Source organism: Aricia agestis, chromosome 3 (assembly GCF_905147365.1).
Source record: "Aricia agestis chromosome 3, ilAriAges1.1, whole genome shotgun sequence".
Classification (NCBI taxonomy): Eukaryota; Metazoa; Arthropoda; class Insecta; order Lepidoptera; family Lycaenidae; genus Aricia; species Aricia agestis.
In genome coordinates this window covers 11,271,724-11,293,175 of record NC_056408.1, presented here as the reverse complement: position 1 = coordinate 11,293,175, position 21,452 = coordinate 11,271,724, and the positions used below count along the sequence as shown (strand labels likewise).

Below are 21,452 nucleotides of genomic sequence, written 5' to 3'. Positions count from 1 at the left end.
TATTATGATGTACATTTAACATTACTACAAAAACCACCAACGAAAATTGGTTCGAACGAGATCTAGCCAGTAGTTTTTTTGTACGTCATAAATTATAATAAACCTCTTAATTTCATAAAAATACACCTTATTGCTGCTGCGGAACCCTTCAAGGGCGAATCCAACTCGCACTTGGCCAGTTTTTTTTACTTCTATTTTGAAAGCCCGGTGGCCGGCACCATGGAGGTATTCTGTGCCCGGCACAAATTAGCCGTGTTCGTTTCATTTTTTCGCAGTTTGGCAGCTGACTGTCAACTCCATAATTGAGTGTCATGTTCATCCTAATTCTGACAGAAATTGTTAAGATTTTATTGAACATGACACTCAATTATAAAGTTGACAGTCAGCTGCCAAACTGCGAAAAAATGAAACGAACACGGCCATAAACCTATTTATATTATAAGTCTATGATTTACCCCCATAAACGTCGTATATATTATAAGTCTATGAACACGGCTTTTATCTCAATGCACAGACACAGAAGTTCACAGAATGACAAACACAATATTATATACAAGAAGTTTACACCCTATTTAATATAGAGTCTGGCTAGCGAAAGATGAGACTGGAAAAAGGCGGCAAATTCAAATAACTCAGTTTGGATAACTCATTTCAAGAATAAGTTTATTGTTGTTGTTTACTTAAATTTTATTTTGTAATACATTTCATTGTGTTTTGTTTTTGACGAAAACTCTTGCATGTTTTTGTCGGAGTATTAAAACTTCTTCTTTAATACTTACCGTACATCATGAAATATATTAAAAAATATAATTTAACCAAACAATTATCTTAATTTTCTTAAACTAAATTGAAACTACTGTTTCTAAGTTTAAATATAATTTAATTTAAATGTTAAATAATTTCCTATATTATATTATTACTCCCAAGCATCATAGATTGTATTAATTATACTCAAATATATTTATTTAATACATACTTGTTCATGCCTGAAACTAATAACCCTCCCGTGCAAGTTGATTAAAAACCAAGGATTAAGGGGAGATGAAAAAACAACACAGAAAATCAAAGGTTGCGGATTTTTTTTCGCATTTTATGTAAACATTCGAAAGGTTTTTTTTATAGTTTATTTACAATTGACTAAAATATATAAGTGTCATTTTGTTTTTTGCCATCTTGTTGGTAGGGACACGATCCCATTGCTATAAAAATTTTGGGGCCTCTGATGAAAAAACTGCGACAAGTGGTTTTGGCAGTCCTCTTGTGATATCAACCTGACACTACCTAAGGAATCCTGCAGCGATTGAAACAGGTGGAAATCTGAAGGTGCATGGTCAGGACTATACAGCGGATGCATTAACACCTCCCAGCCAAACTCCCGTAACCACACGCTTTTATTTATGTGGCCTTCTTTTTAAATCCTTTTTAGGGTACAAACACTGACATCTGAAAATATGTTCATAAATAAAGTTAGCATTCATTATCAAGGTTGCTTTCAGGTATATTTTTTTTTGTAACGTTAGGGTCTTACCCATAGATAAAGTATTAATGGTCTTACCGGTCTACGAAGAAATCTCATCAGGGAACTGATTTTGTCTTTAAACACTCTTCTTGGAACATAATATCTCATATTTTATTTATGCTTGATATTTTAACTTGCACAACTGAATCCTTTGCATCATTCATGTTACCTGCAAAACAATAAATTCAATTACACGATAAATAATATTGATTTTAATTAATTGTAATTGAAAGTATCAAAATCTTTTACCTGTACTTACCAATGCACTGGGATATTTCATGTAAACAAGCTTGTTTTTGTTTAAAAATTGCATCCTTTTCACTTCTTTTTTGTTCGTATTTACTAATCATAGCTAAAAGCAGTCTTCGCAAATCTCTTTTCAAAGTTTTCGTCATGTTTAAATTAGAAAATCACGTAAACCACCGAAATATTTTTCACTTTGACACAGTCTAGCTATTCACCCGGTCATCGAACTCCTAAATTCCAAATTCAACGTGTGGTATCTAGATGACGGGACCCTTGCCAGCGACGCATCTACAGTTCTTTCGGATTTTCAGACTCTGATTCGCGAATTCAAAATTATAGGCCTAGATTTGAACCTGGGGAAGTGTGAACTTTTTGTCCCTGATGATTGTGGGGATAGAGATGAGATAATATCCAGTTTCAAGGCCGTCGCCCCAGAATTATCAGTGATTGAGAAGAGTGCACTTTTTCTCTTGGGTTCACCTGTTCTAGCCGATTCTTTTCCGGACTATATAAATGAAAAAACACGGAATTTTAGTGAAAGTTTAGATCGTCTTCTCCAAATTAACAGTCACATGGCATTTACTCTGATTCGATATTGTTTATTCGTTCCAAAATTTACGTATGCTTTGCGGTGTTGTCAGCTCTGGAAGTTCCCAGAACTTCTCCATAGCTTAGATGACACCCTAAAGCATACGCTTTCCACAATTTTAAACATAAAATTTGATGAACGTTCCTGGACCCAAGCTACACTACCAGTAAGGTTCGGTGGCCTGGGAATACGAAAAACATCGGACACAGCTTTACCGGCGTTCTTGTCCTCGGTCCACGCAAATCGCGCAGTAATAGCCAAAATCTTAGAGCCCTCATCTTGCCCATTCGTCATTCCCTTTGCGGACGAGGCCAAGGATGCCTGGGACATTGCTAGTGCCGGCAGCGAGGTTCCCAAGAACACATCTTCCCAAAGGCTCTGGGACGAGCCCATCTGCGAACTGGTGCGTAATAAACTGTTTAACACGTCTACCAGCGCCGTAGAACGGGCTCGACTTTTGGCCGTGGAGAGGTGGGAGTCGGGAGCTTGGCTGCAGGCACTGCCATCTAAAAACACAGGAACATTGCTGGACCGTAATACATTCCGTCTTGCCACTGCCCTGCGTCTTGGTGTCCCCCATGTCGTCCCCCATCAGTGTGTTTGCGGCGCGCGCGTTGACAGCTATGGTCACCACGGGTTGTGCTGCTCGCGAAGTGCCGGACGCTTTTCACGGCATCACAACCTGAATGACCTCATTCGTCGGGCTCTTGTCACTGCCGGCGTGCCAGCGATACTGGAGCCCTCCGGTTTGGCGCGCGACGATGGCAAGAGACCCGATGGAATGACCCTGGTGCCCTGGAATGTGGGTCGGGCCCTTGTGTGGGACGCTACTTGTGTCGACACACTCGCCTCGTCCCATATTCAGAGCACCTCGAGCTGTGCGGGCGCAGCCGCAAACCAAGCAGAGAACCTCAAGCGGCGCAAATATGAGAACCTCAGCGGAGATCTTATATTTGAACCGTTTGGGGTGGAAACTCTAGGCGCATGGGGTCCGGGGGCACATAAGCTTTTTAGAGGAATATCTAAGAAGCTTGTTGAAGCGACCCGAGACCCCAGAGCTGGGAGCTACCTGGCACAGCGGATAGCAATTGCCATCCAACGTGGCAATGCTGTCAGCTTGCTGGGCACTCTGCCAGATGGGGACGACTTGGGCAAGTTTTTCTTTTTATAGTTTTATATTTAAAGTTTGTATATATAATATATCTGTATATTTTAGATAGTATTTTAGTGTTTACATTTCTATCATATATGGACAATAATATTATGTTAATTGATCTTAAATAAAACCCTTTGACACATAAACAACAGATGCTATAGGTGACACTGACGTTAATGACAGTGTTACCATAATCAGTTTTGGAATAAAAAGCCAGTCTCATCTTTCGCTAGCCAGACTCTATCTCCGTGAGTAATTTGTATTCTGTGGATTGTGGAACATCATCGAATATTTTTCGTTTTATTTTTTATCTGTGCATTCAATTGTCTACTGTCAGTGCTCTATTGTCTATACTCTATAATCTTCAACTCTTTCTCATGAATTAAAAATACATTGCGAAGGAAAAATTTAATACTAAATAATTATTAATTTCATAGAAATTATGCCTTACGTAAATAGTGAGTCTTGCTCGTAAAACAGTTTTATAAGACGTATATGTGTGTTCAGAGTTCAGACTTCAGTGTTATTGTAAATATCTAATCGTTGTTGAAAATATAGTTATTGATTGTTTTCGTTGAAGTGTGATATGAAATAATGATGTCGATGAGAGTGTGAATTTAAAAGATAAAAGCTTAATAAAGTATTAATTACCTTAACCATTTGAAAATTGAACGTAATGAATCTCGACAATTCTTCACGAGATAATTCTGAAGCGCTAGACTCTATCGGTACCGTAAGCCCGAGAGAAAAATATCACGGTATGAGGGAAAAAAAGTTATCTGCAGCTTCTCTGACCAACACCGAGGGTGCCCGGCCAAAAGTCGTAACGGTGAAACACCCAGAATCAAATAAACCGAAACCAACGGCAAAGAAGAATAAACCGATCCAAGCCGACCTAGATGTTATTAAAGAATTCACAAGGTGTAGAGACGAAGGTGTCAAAAGACTAGATTTAAGTAAATCTTCCATCACTTCACTCCCTCCAAACGTCCGAGATTTGACCCACCTTGTGGAATTTTATTTATACGGAAACAAGTTAGTAGCCCTACCGGCAGAATTCGGTTGTTTGACGAATCTTCAAACTTTAGCTTTAAACGAGAACTCTCTGACGAGCCTCCCGGATTCTCTTGCAAACATCAAATGCCTGAAAGTGTTAGACTTGCGACATAATAAGTTGAGTGATATACCTGATGTGGTGTATAAGTTAACATCTCTAACAACTTTATTTCTACGTTTTAATAGAATCAGAGTAGTCGGAGACGGCATAGCGAATCTAACTAATCTCACAATGCTAAGTTTGAGAGAAAATAAAATAAAGGAGCTGTCTTCTGGGATCGGGAAACTAATTAACTTAGTCACCTTTGATGTATCTCACAATCACCTTGAGCATTTACCCCATGAAATTGGCAATTGTGTTAATTTGTCGACGCTAGATTTACAGCACAATGATCTGCTAGACATACCAGAAACAATTGGCAATCTTCACTCGTTAACTCGTATTGGGCTGAGATACAACAGGCTCACTTCTATACCTTCCACTCTCAGCAATTGCAAGCACATGGATGAGTTCAATGTGGAGGGTAATTCTATATCCCAGCTGCCCGACGGTCTACTGTCCAGCCTAACAGAATTGACGAGCATCACACTGTCTCGCAACTCCTTTATGAGTTACCCTTGCGGAGGACCAGCACAATTCACAAGCGTCTCTTCAATAAACTTGGAGCACAACCAAATTGACAAGATCCCATATGGAATATTTTCGAGAGCAAAGAATTTGACAAAACTAAATATGAAAGAAAATTTACTGACCTCCTTGCCTCTCGATATTGGCACATGGTTGAATATGGTCGAGCTGAACTTGGGCACAAATCAGCTGACTAAATTACCAGATGATATTCAAAGCCTAGAAAATTTGGAGGTTCTGATCCTATCTAATAATCTCTTGAAGCGTATACCACCTAGTATTGGAAATCTAAGAAAATTGAGGGTACTGGATTTGGAAGAAAATAGATTAGAATTCCTTCCCAGTGAAATTGGATTTTTGCAGGAGTTAAAGAAGCTTATAGTTCAATCTAATCAGCTAACATCTCTGCCACGCTCCATCGGTCATTTAATAAACTTGACATTTTTAAGCGTGGGAGAAAACAATTTACAATACCTACCGGAGGAGATAGGTACATTAGAGAATCTTGAATCCTTGTATCTAAATGACAACCCCAATCTGTGTAATTTACCTTTTGAGCTGGCTTTATGTGTCAGCTTACAAATAATGAGCATAGAAAATTGTCCCCTGACGTCACTCCCGCCTGAAGTGGTGTCTTCTGGACCCTCACTAGTAATTCAGTACTTGAAAACACAAGGCCCTTATAGAGCTATGTGATATGAGGAAAATGATTATCACACCATGACTGGAAATGAGTTCTAATCTGGTCTTTAAACTGCTATCGTGCTTAGAACATATTATTGCAGAAATAATATTAGACATTTTCTAATATATAACATTTTTTACCTTCTGTCTTCCGTTTATTTTGAAGAATATGCATTGAAGTTCTATAAGGAATCTCAAGGTGTCACTTGTTAAGAAATTTTATTACACGTCACTTCAAAAGTACTGTAAATAATGCTATAGACGATTTGTATGCAGAATTTTAGTGACCTGCAGGACAGGCAAAGCTTAGTGCAGAAATTATGCACGGATAATAGATATGCTTCAGTTTTGGCAGTTATGATTATCTTGATTGACTAATAAGTATGTATAACATATTGTTAGGTGTATCCACTATCCATAGTATAACACCATACTACCTATCATCCATTTCATATGCTGCTGTCACGCCATAAGAACTGTCCATGTATGTGTGCACATTGGCATAACGGTTTATGTATTAACTTCAACATCATGGAGAGTCAAAATGCAGCATGTTGTGTAACAGAAAATAATTGTGACATTAAATTATTATCTTATTCTTGTTTTATAAACACTCATATTATTATTTAATCAACAGTTGCCAAAATATACAAAAGTTATAAAATATGTAAGAGTAATTTAACAGTTGGCTTATCTTGCGGGTTGTGGCTCTCTATTTTTCTATAGTTAAATCATGAAAAATTGTTCAATTTGTAATCAATTCTATTTATTACATTTTTAACTGAGACTTGTAGAACGGGTTAAACCTCCATGGGATACAATCCTATTTTTAATTATTGTTATTTTAAATACTACAAGGATCTCAATGTGTTAGGCAGTATTGCATGTTATTATATTATATAATATTTTAGTGTTATTCTGTATGTTTAGGTGTACAGATAACATGTATTTGTATACTTGTAGTTGCTAAGACTAATCATATCTTGAAAAGCCTAATTTTGCTCAGATATTATTTTTATATAATCTGTAAAAACTTGCAACAAAAATCCCTACTTGTGAGGCAGTGTTTGACATTATAAAAAATAATATTTGTCTTAGTGAAGAAAATAATATCTGAATATGAAAAAGTTACCTACTAATTGCGCCCTCTGCCTTATTAGTAAACATCAATTGAAAGGACTAACTTATCCCTGTTGCTGGCTCTGTCTGTCATATGAATTTTTCAATGTATAAAACAAAGAGCAACATAGTTATGTTATATCTGTCTTTGTTTCTTAAGCCGGGTCCAGACAAGTGTAACGTGTAATGTAAGATTACGTGTAATTTTAGTGTGGACGGAACATGAACTCAAAGCGAATTGTCCAAACGAGCCCGACAGCCGATGGATAAACCCCGAGCGTTACATGTTATGCTCGTAGTGCCGTCCACACGTAGAATTCGTGTTACATTACACGGTGAATTACGATACACGTTACACTCGTCTGAACTCTGGACCCAGCTTAATGCCCTTTAAGAGGAAATAGATGCCTATAGGCCTTTTTCTTTCCATGGGATACAATCCCATGACACTCTGCTTCTATACATGTTATAATAATTTTCTTCAAGCCAATAAGGTTATTGTAGATAGGTAGATATAAGTACTTGGTTGTACCATTTTAAAATCTAGATCTTTGATGGTTTAAGTTTCATAGCTACTAAAAGAGGTTCTGAAAACACAAATGACATGTTAACAAGATGTTAGTGCAATTACTGTGGGGAATTGGGCAAGATGCTAGGTTTTGAAATGTGCAGCCGTATTTGTTATCTGATCAATGTTGCATTTAAAATAGTATTAAATTAAAGCTGTATTTAAATTAATGCTAATTATTGGCCCAAACATGAAAGGAGAGGACATATTATAGATTTAATTTGATTTTTTCTTAAATTCTTAGGATTATGTAGCCATAATAATTTTCTTTAGGTAAGCCTATTTTTTATGAACTACTTTTTATAATAATTAAATTATGCGCTTATCACTAAACTTCTAAGTTCCAGTGCAGGAGTCCATAAAATATAATAAAATAGTACTACTAGTCATTAGGTACTTCTTCAATTTGGGCATCAGAGACATTAGCCAGTACATCAGACAATGCCTATTGTTTATTAAATATTCTACAGTGTTTTTCAACCTATGGGTCTCGAATCCTGGGGGGTCGCAAGAGGTTGAGAGGACTGTGTATTTCAGAAAAAAAAGAATTAAGATATTTATATGAGTAGGAGAATTTTAACAAAAGGATATACATATTTATAAACATACATACAACATGATTAAAAAGCTAAGGGATCGCGAAATATTTTATCATTCCAGGTCGCATCATAAAAAAGTTTGTAAAACACTGTTCTATAATGTTTCATGAAATCATGACTCAGTTAATACAATGGGCAACATTTTTCGAAATTAAATGAATTTTAAATAATAAAATATCTTGATGATTTTTGATATGATATTATATTATGTTTTATTGTCTCTTATTTTTGTTTACTATTTTAGAAATTCTTCCAGTAACCTTTATGTTCTTGGCATAGTGTTTTAATGGAGATGTTAAGCCCACTCCAGAATTAAATTTATAATAAAAAATAATTGTTTAGCCATGGCCTGAACTTTTAGATTAAACATTTCCTCAAAATTCAGCTGCAGCTATATTTTAATTAAAATGTTTCTCTTAATATCCATAAATGTATTAAATGTACCCCACATTAGAATGGACTAAAATTCAAAATTGCTTAATTTAGTTTATAATAATTGATGTTAAGCCAGAAGTGAAATAAATGTGTTAATAAAATAGTGTTTTTTATTCGTTATTTATATATTATAAACTCGAGGGTAGTCGTAGAACCGACCGCCCGGTGCAAACGAAGACGTCGCGCTCCTGCAGTCCCCTCGTGACCACGGCCGTTGCAACACGGCCGAAACGTCGAGAAAAAGTATGTACTCGTAGTAGCATTACTACTTAAATAAGTCGCGTTAAGTCCCGATTAAAAAGTTTAATTATAGTGTTTTTTTTTTCATAAACAAAATGTTTCACCTGTTTATAAACATAAAATATGTTTCCAGTGTTTCAACGTATATTTTCAACTTCATCTATCTCCAAGGACAGAAATCAAGAAATGTAACAACAAAACAGCTGTTTTCAGTAGATGGTACTATCATCTACTGAAAACAGCTGTTTCGTTACAAAAGCGATTATGCAGGTAGTTTCTAATAATTTTGAACTGACACCGCGCGGCGCGGTGCGGTTGGCAATCGCTGGTCCGCTAATAAAGAGTATACAAGTAAAATACGTTTGTAAATTCAATAATTTATAAAGTGCAGTATTACAATAAGATTTTATTAAATAAATTGCGCATTCCTTTTTATATAAATAAAGTTATATACATAAACTTCGAAGCGTCACCTGTAACTTAAAGCAGTCTATGTATTCGAGAGTAATATCGATGCAGTATTCAATCACACTAAATGCATTGTCATTTTTAAGCTATTTCACATATAAAAATATTTCGACCTTAATAGCTATATAAACCAGTGATGCCATGGGGTCAAATTCGTTGCTACATTTCTGGCTTTATTACTATAATATAATATACAAATTGATAAGATCATTCTCTACACTGAATTTGTAGAGTTTTATAGGGTATCCCTCTAAGCTAGATTAAACCAGTGTTATTAAGTTTATAGTAGACTACAGCTTGACCATAATGGGCTGACAAAAATGAGGGCGCTAGATAAGGACCTAGCCCCCTACCCTACTAAGGTAGTAGCTGTCAAGCTACTACCTTAGTAGGGTAAGGGGGTTAGGTCCTTATCTAGCATTTTTGACGAAAAATGCTTAAGTATGGCAACAATTTTGTACGGTAAAATTTTAGTTTCCCAGTTTATGGTCAAGCTATATATTACATTTTCACTGTACTGTACACAAGTACTAACAATAAGGTAAATATAAAATATTTTGTATGCATAATGAAATATTACTTCAAAATTACAATTTATCAGCATGGGATGCTTAATTTTGGTTTATTTTCTATAGTTTATTATTCAATTACGAATACAGCGCTCTGTAATATAACATGTAATTATAATGTATGCGATAAAAAGCTATATAGGTAACAAAAGCTAAAGGCTCACTGTTTTATATTTATATTGTCCATAATTTATACTTTGGTATAATATATGATTCGGAAACATAATTACAAACTACACAAGTATAAAATATAGCTGTATAAACAAAAGCATAAACGTAGCTTTCAGTTTTAACTATTAACACTAAATTGATCATAATCATAGCAAGCAAAAAAGACATCATAGCATCACTTTTAGAATTCCTTACCAAGTAACAAAAATACTAATGAAAGTCGCAATAACTAATTATACATAAAAATCATCCGAAACACACAAGAATAATTTATTTTGTGTATATATTTTATAATAATATATTAAATAGAAATACTTAAAAGAAACTTAATCGACTATTCTTTGCAATTTAAATCAACCACAAATTGGAATACCTTCAAAAGCTTCAAAAAAGCGTTATATAAAAATACTATGCGCAATAATGATCGGTATAAGAAATAAACACCTAGATGACTCAATAGTTTGTAAAACCTGAGTACAATATGATATTCAGGTTATAACATCGTTACACAAATCATACAAGCTAACATTTCCGGATCTAAGCAATCGCGACGGGCAAACCAGCCAACTTAAGGTCAATTTCATAAAACCACAAGGCTGCTGTAACATTTAAGGTGAGGCAGCACTATGCGTAACTACACTGCAGCTGAGCGACGCGACACGACATGCCCAATTATTATTTCCATGAAATCGTATGATATCGCGCACCACGCAGCAGTGGAAGGACACGAAATTATAGTATTATGAAACGTGAAGTGTCGCTTCGCATGATCGCTGCAGTGTAGTCATCCACCTTAATGCAGCATCCGCATGGTGATTAAATATCTTGCGAAAGCAATGGAACAGGAGTTTGACAGGTACTGTACAATATATTATGGTGTTAATCAGAAATTTTCTATACATTTTTTATTGACAGCGGACAGCAGTCGCGTTGTTGTCGCAAGATACATAATAACCCTGCGCGTTACTGTCCGTGCTTGTTGGAGTGAAGGCCACCGCTTTAAAACGAACGGCATTTCACGTTAGCAAAATGTCAGTTCTATGGAACAGAGTTAGTGCGGTCTCGCCTTAAGTTTTGGAGCAGTTAAATAATTAAATTTATGACGCTTGCAAGGGGCCTACCACGACCTTTCCTAAAACTATCATGTTTCCAGAATACTTTATTGTAAGATTACAATAACATTACCGTACTCACTTTTTTTTACTAAAAACCAGTAAAAAATGCAAAACATTGTTAAATCCGTTGTGAAATATCAACTTTTTTAGGGAGATTTTTAGCGATCTCCCTTAAGATCGCTAGCTTGAAGTTAAAGTAATATTGCTTATCTGTCAAACTTAGTATAGGTGATGGTAGGCCCCCAATTGTGACGTACCGCCTAAAGGTAAGCCTCCACAGGTCGGTATCGTACGCAATGGACGTCTCGCATCAAACGGATAATTTTTTCACAGTACGTCCGTTGAATCGGCAGCGTCTGTATTACCGACTAGCCTAGTAAATGAATGCTCAAAAGGGTGGTGTGGATGGAAAGTCGAAAGCAGAAATTTTGACTTAGGAACTTTGGACTAATTTGAAGATAAACATAGTGGCTAGTCGGTAATCAGTACGCTGCCGATACAGTGGACGTACTGTAAAAAAAATATCCGTTTGATGCGATACGTCCGTTGCGTACGATACCGACCTGTGGACGCTTACTTTTACTCGGTACGTCACAACTGCAAGCGTGATAAACTGTCGACGGCTGCCGTCGACTGCCGCCGACTGCCGTTGACTGCCGCCGACACGTGCCGTTCGTCTGTAAGCGCTCTTACAAGCTGGTTGCGCTTCTAGGTCGCTAAGAAGATGGATCTCAGAACTTACAACCCATTTTGTACCAACTATTTACCCCCCGGGGATATGAAGGTTAATGTATTATACAAGTTGCCAATATTGAGGCTTTACTAACTACATCCTTTTCTGACTCAAAAATCTACATACAATCAAGTTCTCAAGACATTTACATAGTTGGGAAATACTTGGATGTGTGATATTTTTTTAAAGATCAAATTTTTTTTACTTATCAAATATGTATTCATTTTCTAAAAGATAATAGCTGCTATAAATGTTAAGTTACTATCATAATATTTTGTTTTCAAATCTAAAATTGTTTGATCTTTAATAATATTTCAGTCCACAGATTATTCTTTCCGTTAGATCTAATATTGTTAAAATGCTGTTACATTGTAAATGCCTATCAGTACAAATATAATTGAAAAAAAAAATTAGTTCATAAACACTAGTATCTATCGTCAGTCCTTAACGTTCGCGTTACATTATAATATTTATTCCAAAACTTTGAGTTATTGAGGTTCGTAATATTATAAAAATAATATCATCTAGACGCGACTAACAGTAACAATTTGTTTCCAACCATTTTGTTCAGCCTAACGAGGACTAAATGAAAACTTAAAACTATGTATAAATCTTTGGTATTTTTGTTACATTTTTTTACACATAGGTATTATGTAGCAAAGTATAAATTATTTATTGTGATGCTATTGATCAACACGAGACTTATCACAATTTGCAAATTATGGCACAATATGAAAGTAGGTACGGACGCAAATAAACCTAGTGCCTTTTAGACCTTATAATTATAGTTATAAGATCGAAATGTACACGTTCAGCATTGATCTCCAAAATACCCAACATAAAATGTGTCATGACATCCAAAAGTAGAATTGGCGTAGAAACATATTATTACTGTCACTGAGATTCTTGCATACATCTAAATGCAATACAATAAATTAATATTTTGCCACATTTTCTCAGTATGTGCTATATTTACATGATCAAACATTTCCTCTGATGTCTCTTTTGCGGCTCCGGTCTCAGTACGGCGCGAACGGCTTCATCAAACACCTGAAAAATATAAAACATATATTTTAATACACCTCAGACTCTAGCAAAAGCAAATGTGTCAGACCAATTTCAATATGCATATTGCATAATACTAGAGATCGCCCAATGGTCGAAATTCGACCTTAGTTTCAACGACATTAGGACTACCTATATTTTGTAAAAAAATATTGACTTTATCATATTTTTTTCAACTCTTGTCTCTGGGACTCAGCTGATCTCAGACTGGCTGTGTAAGCATTGTCTAATAGCATCTAAGATTCAATTAAAAAAAACTATAATCCATTTTCAATTTGTCACCTTGCTGTCAACAGACTTCAACCATAAATAAAAGAGTATAATTCGTATGTATAGGTCTTGTCACTCAAAAATCTGTCATTTTTCCTTGTGTGTGTGTAATGTTTTATTTGTTAAAAAAATGTATGATAAAAGCATAATTTGAAAATAATATTAGCTCGATGCACTCCTTCACCATATAAACTATAACTGTGCAAAATTTCATTCACCTACGTTTCCCCATTTTTCGTAAAAAGGGATACAAAGTTTTTGGCTCACGTATTAATATATAGATATACCTATGTGAATGCTATGATGGACCAATATAAGTGATAACAAACATGATAAATTAGAGAATGCAACTAGATATTCGTCTATTATTGCCCATTATAGACGTCGATCATGCAAACTATACTCTTTACAGTCATAGTAGCAATCAAGGTAATCCATCATGGCTTTATTACTAACAAGTGTGTATAAAGGTATATTAAGAGGATTCCACACCGCCCTTTTTTCCATACAAACGTTGTCCCCTGTTTCCTCCCTGGATAATGCTAGTAGAGTTATAATTTTTTTCCTGAATATCAGCGGCCACTAATACAATGTCCCTATGTTTTCTTTTTTTTCATAATTTAATTATTAAATAAGATATGAACGTTCAAAAACCCAAAAAAAATGGCCAGATTTTCCGCTGTGTTCAAACGTCCAGAAAACAGATTTGGCTAGATTATACAAAAAAAGCAAAACATAGGAACACAGCTCAAGCCTTTTTTTAATATTTAATGAAAAAAGTACTTAAATCGGTTAAGTTTTGGAGAAGGAATCAGGGGACAACGAATCGTTGATTTTCTGGATTTTCTGCAGTTGTCTCGATCGCGTTCTGCGGTATAGGCTTGAGGTAAGGGAGACAGCTATAGATATTACACGTACTTTTTTTTCATTTCTCTAGCCCCTGTTGTATCCTCTTAACCCATCAATCCCAAAGGGGCACCCAGCTGTCGCATAACAATTGAAAATCTATTTTGTCTGCGATTCCACGATCAAGGTATTAAGACCTAACTAACTATACAACTATAACAGTAGGTGCCGCTTAGGCCATTAATATTTCTAACTAATGACATAATACAATGTGTATTACATAAATTATTAAACTACAAGACAGCATAAGAACGGATGGTCCATGTGTCCATGACACGAGAAAGAATTTTGAATATGTCATTCAATGAACGAAACTTTCACACGCGGAAGATGACCACTTGCAAAATCAGCTAGCCAACCTAACACCTTACAAGGACACTAACTATTCACTTTGGAAGATCACTAAAAGGCTGAAAAGGCCTACAGCTCACATTCCACCGATTAAAGATCCATCTGGTAACTGGGCAAGGACCAACTCCGCTAAGGCACAAGTCTACAAGGAACATCTTGCATCAGTTTTTAAGCCATTACCATGTACAAACCCAGCCCATGATCAACTAGTCCAAGAATATCTTGATTCACCACTTCAAATGTGTCCACCAATTAAAAGTGCAAGCCCAAGAGAAATTTGCAAAGAAATCTCAAGGTTAAAAGTTGGCAAAGCGCCGGGTTTCGACCAGGTAGATGCAAAATTGCTGAAACAACTGCCTAAAAAAGGTGTTATCTTCATTACTGCAATAATTAACGCCTGCTTTCGACTCGAGTTCTTCCCTGCTCAATGGAAAATTGCCCAGATCATTATGATCCCAAAACCTGGCAAACCATTACATAAAGTAAAGTCATATAGACCGATAAGTCTTTTACCTTTACTGGGCAAATTAATGGAAAAAATCCTGCTAAACCGGATGCTTCAACACTTACCTCATGTAATCCCTAACCACCAGTTCGGATTCAGGCAACAACATGGAACAATAGAACAGATTCACCGACTCACAGACGCCATAAGCCATTCGTTAGAAAGTAAAAAGTATTGCTCTACTGTCTTTCTAGACATCAGTCAGAAATTCGACAAAGTGTGGCACGAGGGGCTCCTATTTAAACTAAAAAAAGTTATTACCTCTTGCTGCTTGCTTTTTTCTCATACTCAAGTCGTACCTAAATGGAAGATGTTTTGATGTTAAAATCGGCGATGAAACCTCGGCATTATGCGAAATTTTGTCAGGAGTCCCGCAAGGAAGCATACTTGGTCCAGTGCTTTATCTCATCTTCACTGCAGACCTGTCAATTAGTGATGACACAACAACGGCAACATATGCTGACGACACAGCCTTCCTCTCCGTGGATGAAAATCCTACAATAGCATCAGCCAAATTACAAGCACACGTCAGTCAAGTAGAAACCTGGCTCGATGACTGGCGTATTCAGGCAAATCAGGACAAGTCGGTCCACGTAACATTCACTCTGAGGAAAACATACATGTCCTCCGATAAAATTACACAACAAAGATATTGTTCAGGCTGATGATGCAAAATACCTGGGCATGCATTTGGATCGCAGGCTTGGAGTACTTGGAGAGAACATATTTGAACGAAAAGGAAACAACTTGACACAAAACTTAGATCTATGTACTGGCTCACAGGTCCAAAAGCAAGTCTCTCATCAGAATGCAAAATATCAATTTACAAGGCCATCCTTAAACCCATCTGGACATATGGTATCCAGTTATGGAGTACTGCCAGCAACAGTAACATTGAGATACTAGAATGTTTCCAAAGTAAAGCACTAAGAACAATGCTAAAAATACCATACTATCTTTCTAACAAGCTTGTTTACAAAGACCTTGGAATGAGCATGGTTAAGGAAGAGATCCAAAACACAGCAAAACCTATCAAGAAAGAATAGCCAAACACACCAACACACTGGCATCAAGACTTGCTGGCACAGGAAGTGTCACTCACTCCAGAGTCCAGATTGGGAAGACATAGTGTACCAACACTAAACCTTGGATTTGACCAATAACTACAAAATCGATCCATCATAGGAGTAAAAGCATCTACTAAGCTTTCTCTGCTCTCAAATCCAAAAAACCTCAACTACCCTCCACAAAAATGGCTGATTGTGAAACACAGATCGCCAAGCAGCAGTACTCAAAAGTGAAAAAAAAAAAATTAACGAAACTTCCAACAATTTTATCATTAGTGTTATATCATAATTGCATAACAGTCTAATGTAGTAGATTGGGCTTTAAAATTATATAAGACACTAAATTTTAATGTGTTAAATCATTTTAAAGCCTCAGATCAAATAAAAAAGTAATATAAAGTGAAGAGTCTGTTCAAACACAAAGCCGAGTAAAATATTATAATAATGTACACACATTATGTTTACGAAACTATGCCATATTTCGTAGATCAAAGCAAAGACAAACGGAGAATAGCTGTTGTCTTTCATATTCGCACGAAAATATTGGTATCCAGCTCGCATAATGTGTGTGTTATGGTACAAATATGTTTGAGTGCATAATAATATCAATGAGACAAGAAGCAATAGGTCAATGAACGATTCTAACTCTAATGGGCCGTTTCTCACAAAGAGAGAAGAAGCAATAGTTCAATGAACAATTTAACTCTAATGTGCCATTTAGATTCGGCCCTGTCGGGCAAGGAAGTGGGCAGCGCGAGAATTAAACAGTTACTCCCGCTGCCACACGTCATGCTGCTGCTACTGCCTGATGCAGCAAGTATGAAGAGGACTGGCCGGTATAAATAGTCAGTACTCAAGATGCATCTCGGTCTCAAGACACGGTTCAGGCTCTGTGATTGGTTGGCTGTCTAAATTTGGACTAATCATAGAGCCGAACCGAACTATTAACTATAAACTATTTATACCGGCCTGAGAGTAAACGCTTACTCGCGTCGTTACTTCTGCAGAAGTATTCAGCGCAACATTGCCGGCGGCGCGAGGAGCAGTGGCAGAATCTAAACGTATTTCAACTGGATTGTTTTTGAAATTTGTGAAAGTTTGCAAAGAAGGATGGATTTATTAGATGTGTTAAAACTACTAAGATGAAATTTTACAATAATATTCCTTCACATTTCTAATGGTATTGCCGACATAAATTATTTTCAAGTAAAAGAGTTTACACAGCTGCTTTATGAAAAAAAATTTGATCTCAAACTACAATAACAACTTGCAAGATTGCTAGAATTGGTTAGAGGTAAATTAAAACCTTGATCATACTATGTAAAGTTTTATAGCAGTACAGCCATAAACTTTTTAAAATAATATATAATTTATTCTTGTTACTCACCTGTTTCAACCCACGCTGTGTCAAAGCAGAACACTCCATATACTTTACGGCTCGTATTTTATTTGCTAACTTCTGTCCTTGTTCTCTTTTTAAGGGAGACATTCCTTGTTCAGATAGCAAGCTGAGAGTTTCACGATCATCTCGTAAATCTATTTTTGTACCTACAATCACAAATGTTATATGAAGGTTAACATGTTTTCTCACAATTGTTAAAAATGAATCAACAGTTTTATTGTGTGTATTCAAAGAAGTAATAAGAGTTATGTAATCAAATTCTTAAAAGACATTGCAAAATACAAAGGGTTATTACACCCTGTCTTTCAAATGAGAACACTTAGCATTACAGCACATACATATATATAATATAGATGGATTTCTATTTAAAAGATTCAAGTAAAGGGAAACAAAAAGCAAGCATTTATAGGATAACATTTTTTAACATACAAAAGTGTAGGTAAAATAATAGTTCTACTTACCAACCAAAATTATTGGCGCATCAGGACAGTGGTGTTTTATTTCAGGATACCATTTTGATGTGACATTCTCATAAGAAGATGGACTAAAAATATAATAAAAATTTACTTATTGTTATCAATTGATATATACTAACAAAATATTTAGAAACACAGTCGACAAGTAATCCAAGTAATCCAATATTGTAACACAAAATATGAGATGAAGATGGTAAGGTTCTGTAGCATGTTCACAGGGTAAATATATATATTATTAATTACTTTGTATTTTATTTATTTATTGTGTTAGTTGTCTAGTCATACCTTGTTACACTAAAACATATCAGGAAGACATCTGTCTGTGGGTAACTAAGTGGTCTCAGTCTGTCGTAGTCCTCTTGTCCCGCAGTATCCCAGAGGCCTAGGGACACTGCCACACCGTCCACAACCATAGGAGCCGAATAATTGTCAAAGCTGTAAAAAGTATTACCAATCATAACAAGTATCTTATTGGAATAGGAAAGCTATCGAAACTAAAGGTTACACATATTTTTTTACGTTTACAGAAAGATATCATACATAATAAGATGTGAAAGTAAAAAAAGGCGATTTATTGAGGATTTACTTACACAGTTGGAACATATTCTCCCGGAAAACTATCGGTTGTATACGATATTAACATACAAGTTTTGCCAACGGTACCGTCTCCCACCACAACACACTTGATAGGTCTTCCTGCTGACATCTTAAATTATCTAGAATTAGACAACAATTAAATAATAATCATAAATAAATAGCCCAACCTATGAGTCACGAAAAACTAAAAATGAAGCCCACGATAAAATATACACAGATCATACCTCTTCGAGTATTTCCTGGAGTAAAGAATCACTTTCAATTTATAAATTCTGGAAGTTTGATAAATCTTTTAGATTTTTATCAAGAAATCACAATTTTACTGTGTTTTTATCATCCCAAATTCCAAAAAAATGCACTAAAACTTGAAAGATAAAGACGATGTCACAGATTAGGTATGACGTATGACGATGTGTTCAGTGTTGCCATTTTCTTTACTTGACAAAGTAATACTTTGTCTTCGTCATAAAGTTAATATATCTAGCGGAATAGAGCAACAACCTTGAGCTGTCAAACGAAACCGAAATTGGTTTCATCTGTGTGTAAAAATATGTGTACGTATACACTTACACAAGCATGATTGAACATGATTTCCATGAGGTTAAATTGTCATCGTGCGGCACGTGGCGACTGGACGTCAAAAAAGAGTGCTACTGTCATGTATCACACGTCTCTTTTTACCACGCAGTGTTACTGATAGTGACATCTCTCTTGCTCAGGCCTTTGTTTCTCTATTCCGCTAGGTATATTAACTTTATGGTCTTCGCAGTTCGTACAGTTTCGTGTTGTTAAAGCTGCGCGTCCACTGGATCGGAATCGGAGCGTACAGAGCGTCGTCATTTATGAAATGCCGATGGGGTGCGTTCACTGCATTCGGATTCCGCATCGGCAATTTAGTAATTAGTTATTCTTAGTCCGTCAGAGCCTGCGTGCATTTGCATTATGGAGGATGATACGAGTAGTGCGAGGATGTTCTTGTAATTAGCTGTATTTTATCAGAAGAGGAAAAGAGAAATAGGAGGAAATGAAAGATATGGTTTCATAATATAAGCTCAAAAATGAAGCAGAAATGCTCTTCTAATAAATATCCTGATTAATTTGAAGATGAAAAAAGATTTTTTGGGTACATTCATATAAGTCGAAAAAAGTTTTTTAAGTAAGTAAGTAAGTAAGTCTTTATTTCCATGAAATTGGTTACAATGTTCTTATTATTATTATTTTTATAGTTCACAATTTCTGCCTCTAGGGCGTGGAAATATTTTTAAATAGAAAAAAATCATGGTTTATTACTATAATTAATAACAAACAGATATTTAAATAGAATCTAAAATAAATTATAATACAATCCTCAAAAAGTTATGAAAAAAATAAATGTAAATACGAATACTCAGTCAAAACATCCTGAAATCTTAAAAAATATATATAAAACAGTCAAATAATGGTCGAAGATATAGTTTGTCAAGAAAGTCATGACAACTATTTTTTTTTTTTAACTTTACTTTATTCTAAAACCTCTACAATCTCAGTTGGTTATGACAATGTTGAAGTTTTAGATTGTAAAGTTCTTCATATTTTTGAACTAAAGTAATTAAAATGTCCTCATTCATCGCGAATAAGTATTTTTAATATTTCCATTTCTATAATATTTCTATTTGTCGATTATTTCGAAGCACATTATGATGAAAGAAAGTCATGATATCGATTAACTATACTCATAGCTGGGCACCGTTAATGAAATAGTTAACTTCGTTAATCGATAATCCGTTAAAAAAAATGTTACCTTCGTTAATCGTTAAAGTGTTACATTTCGGACAAATTAACGCAAGTTAACGTTAATCGTTAATCTGTTAATATGTGTAATATGGCCTTGTTGTAACTTAAATCACTGCTTTAGTGTACATACAAAACCTGTTGGTTTAAGGTTTTGGAAGTTAACACGTTAGGAACAAAACAAAATACTTCTATAATTATTGTATTCTACCTAACTAAATTATACTGCACTCTTCTTTATCAACATGCAAATGATTTATAATAACAATAAACAAATCACTCTCTCTATAAGCACCGGCGCTGAGTAATGAAATGGTAAAACGAAAAAAATCTCTTCTTACTCGCATGCGCCTGAAAATGTATTTAGTATTGTTTTTGTTTCGCTGCTGCCGTGCCGCGGCGCCGCGCTGTCCGCCCGCCCGGCACTTGTCGTTTCATATTAACTGTCTGAAGTCTGAACCTGTTTTCGCGCCGCACCGCGGTGCCGTGCGGTAAATAGTAGGCATCGGATTAACGATTAACGGACTTCTGCTTATTAACGGAAGTTAACGAGTCCGTTAATATTTTTAAAAGTTAACTTAAGGATGTATATAACATTTACAAATTCAAATATTTTGTCCTAAATTCGAAATATGTAGTAGAATAAAACATCCTGCATCGATTGATACCAAAAAATCAATACCTTACCGACAACTTATAGTTTGTGCGTTTTATGATTATATGCGTGACACATTATAATTGACAATAGTAAGGAAGTTACCTAACAAAAATTAATCGATTATTTAAAAATATCGAATCACTTCGTAAAGGAATTGCAATCGAAATTATCGATTTCGTACTGACATTTCAGTGGTGCCGGCGATTTAAGATGGCCGCCCTTTTTTATCGATTTGGTTTCGATTCAACAGAGTCAATCTCTATTGACATACGTTCCGTCCCATGCATATATATGACATTTTTCAAATGTTTTCGTAACAATAATTTTATACTCCTATTTCACAGTTAATATTTATAATTTTTATTAATAAGTAAGCATTTAGCATCTTTTCATTTTTATTCATTTACAATTATAGGAAACATTTGTTTTTGTAGATGGAATATAATTTATTACAATTGATTTTTTTGTTTTCTTGTAAAAAAAACCTTCT

General features: G+C 35.4%; 2 protein-coding genes and 1 long non-coding RNA gene across 3 annotated transcripts; 2 read left to right on the top strand and 1 right to left on the bottom strand.

The window, feature by feature from the left end:
- Positions 1–3,902: 3,902 nt before the first annotated feature.
- On the top strand, positions 3,903–5,975 carry LOC121725307 (leucine-rich repeat protein soc-2 homolog). The gene has a single exon (XM_042112197.1). The coding sequence runs from the start codon at positions 4,187–4,189 to the stop codon at positions 5,888–5,890; it is 1,704 nt and encodes a 567-aa protein (XP_041968131.1). The 5' UTR covers positions 3,903–4,186; the 3' UTR covers positions 5,891–5,975.
- Positions 5,976–9,725: 3,750 nt separating this feature from the next.
- LOC121725300 lies at positions 9,726–21,227 on the top strand. The gene is made up of 3 exons (XR_006035359.1): positions 9,726–9,788; positions 10,157–10,162; positions 21,215–21,227. It is a non-coding gene; the product is annotated as an uncharacterized LOC121725300 (long non-coding RNA).
- Positions 11,809–18,909, bottom strand: LOC121725298 (ras-related C3 botulinum toxin substrate 1). The gene is made up of 6 exons (XM_042112189.1): positions 18,759–18,909; positions 18,528–18,653; positions 18,223–18,372; positions 17,923–18,005; positions 17,447–17,607; positions 11,809–12,945 (listed from the first exon to the last, which is right to left on the bottom strand). Exons 2-6 carry the CDS (start codon positions 18,641–18,643, stop codon positions 12,868–12,870), a joined length of 588 nt encoding a protein of 195 aa, XP_041968123.1. The 5' UTR covers positions 18,644–18,653; positions 18,759–18,909; the 3' UTR covers positions 11,809–12,867.
- Positions 21,228–21,452: the final 225 nt, after the last annotated feature.

Bases quoted from the DNA above. Each gene is read 5' to 3' on its own strand.
- LOC121725298 (XM_042112189.1), bottom strand. From the start codon at position 18,643: ATGTCAGCAGGAAGACCTATCAAGTGTGTTGTGGTGGGAGACGGTACC. The intron at 17,608-17,922 runs GTAAGTAGAACT...TTGTGATTGTAG, and splicing joins TGCGCCAATAATTTTGGTTG to GTACAAAAATAGATTTACGA. The intron at 12,946-17,446 runs GTGAGTAACAAG...TATATTTTTCAG, and splicing joins CACAGCGTGGGTTGAAACAG to GTGTTTGATGAAGCCGTTCG.
- LOC121725307 (XM_042112197.1), top strand. From the start codon at position 4,187: ATGAATCTCGACAATTCTTCACGAGATAATTCTGAAGCGCTAGACTCT.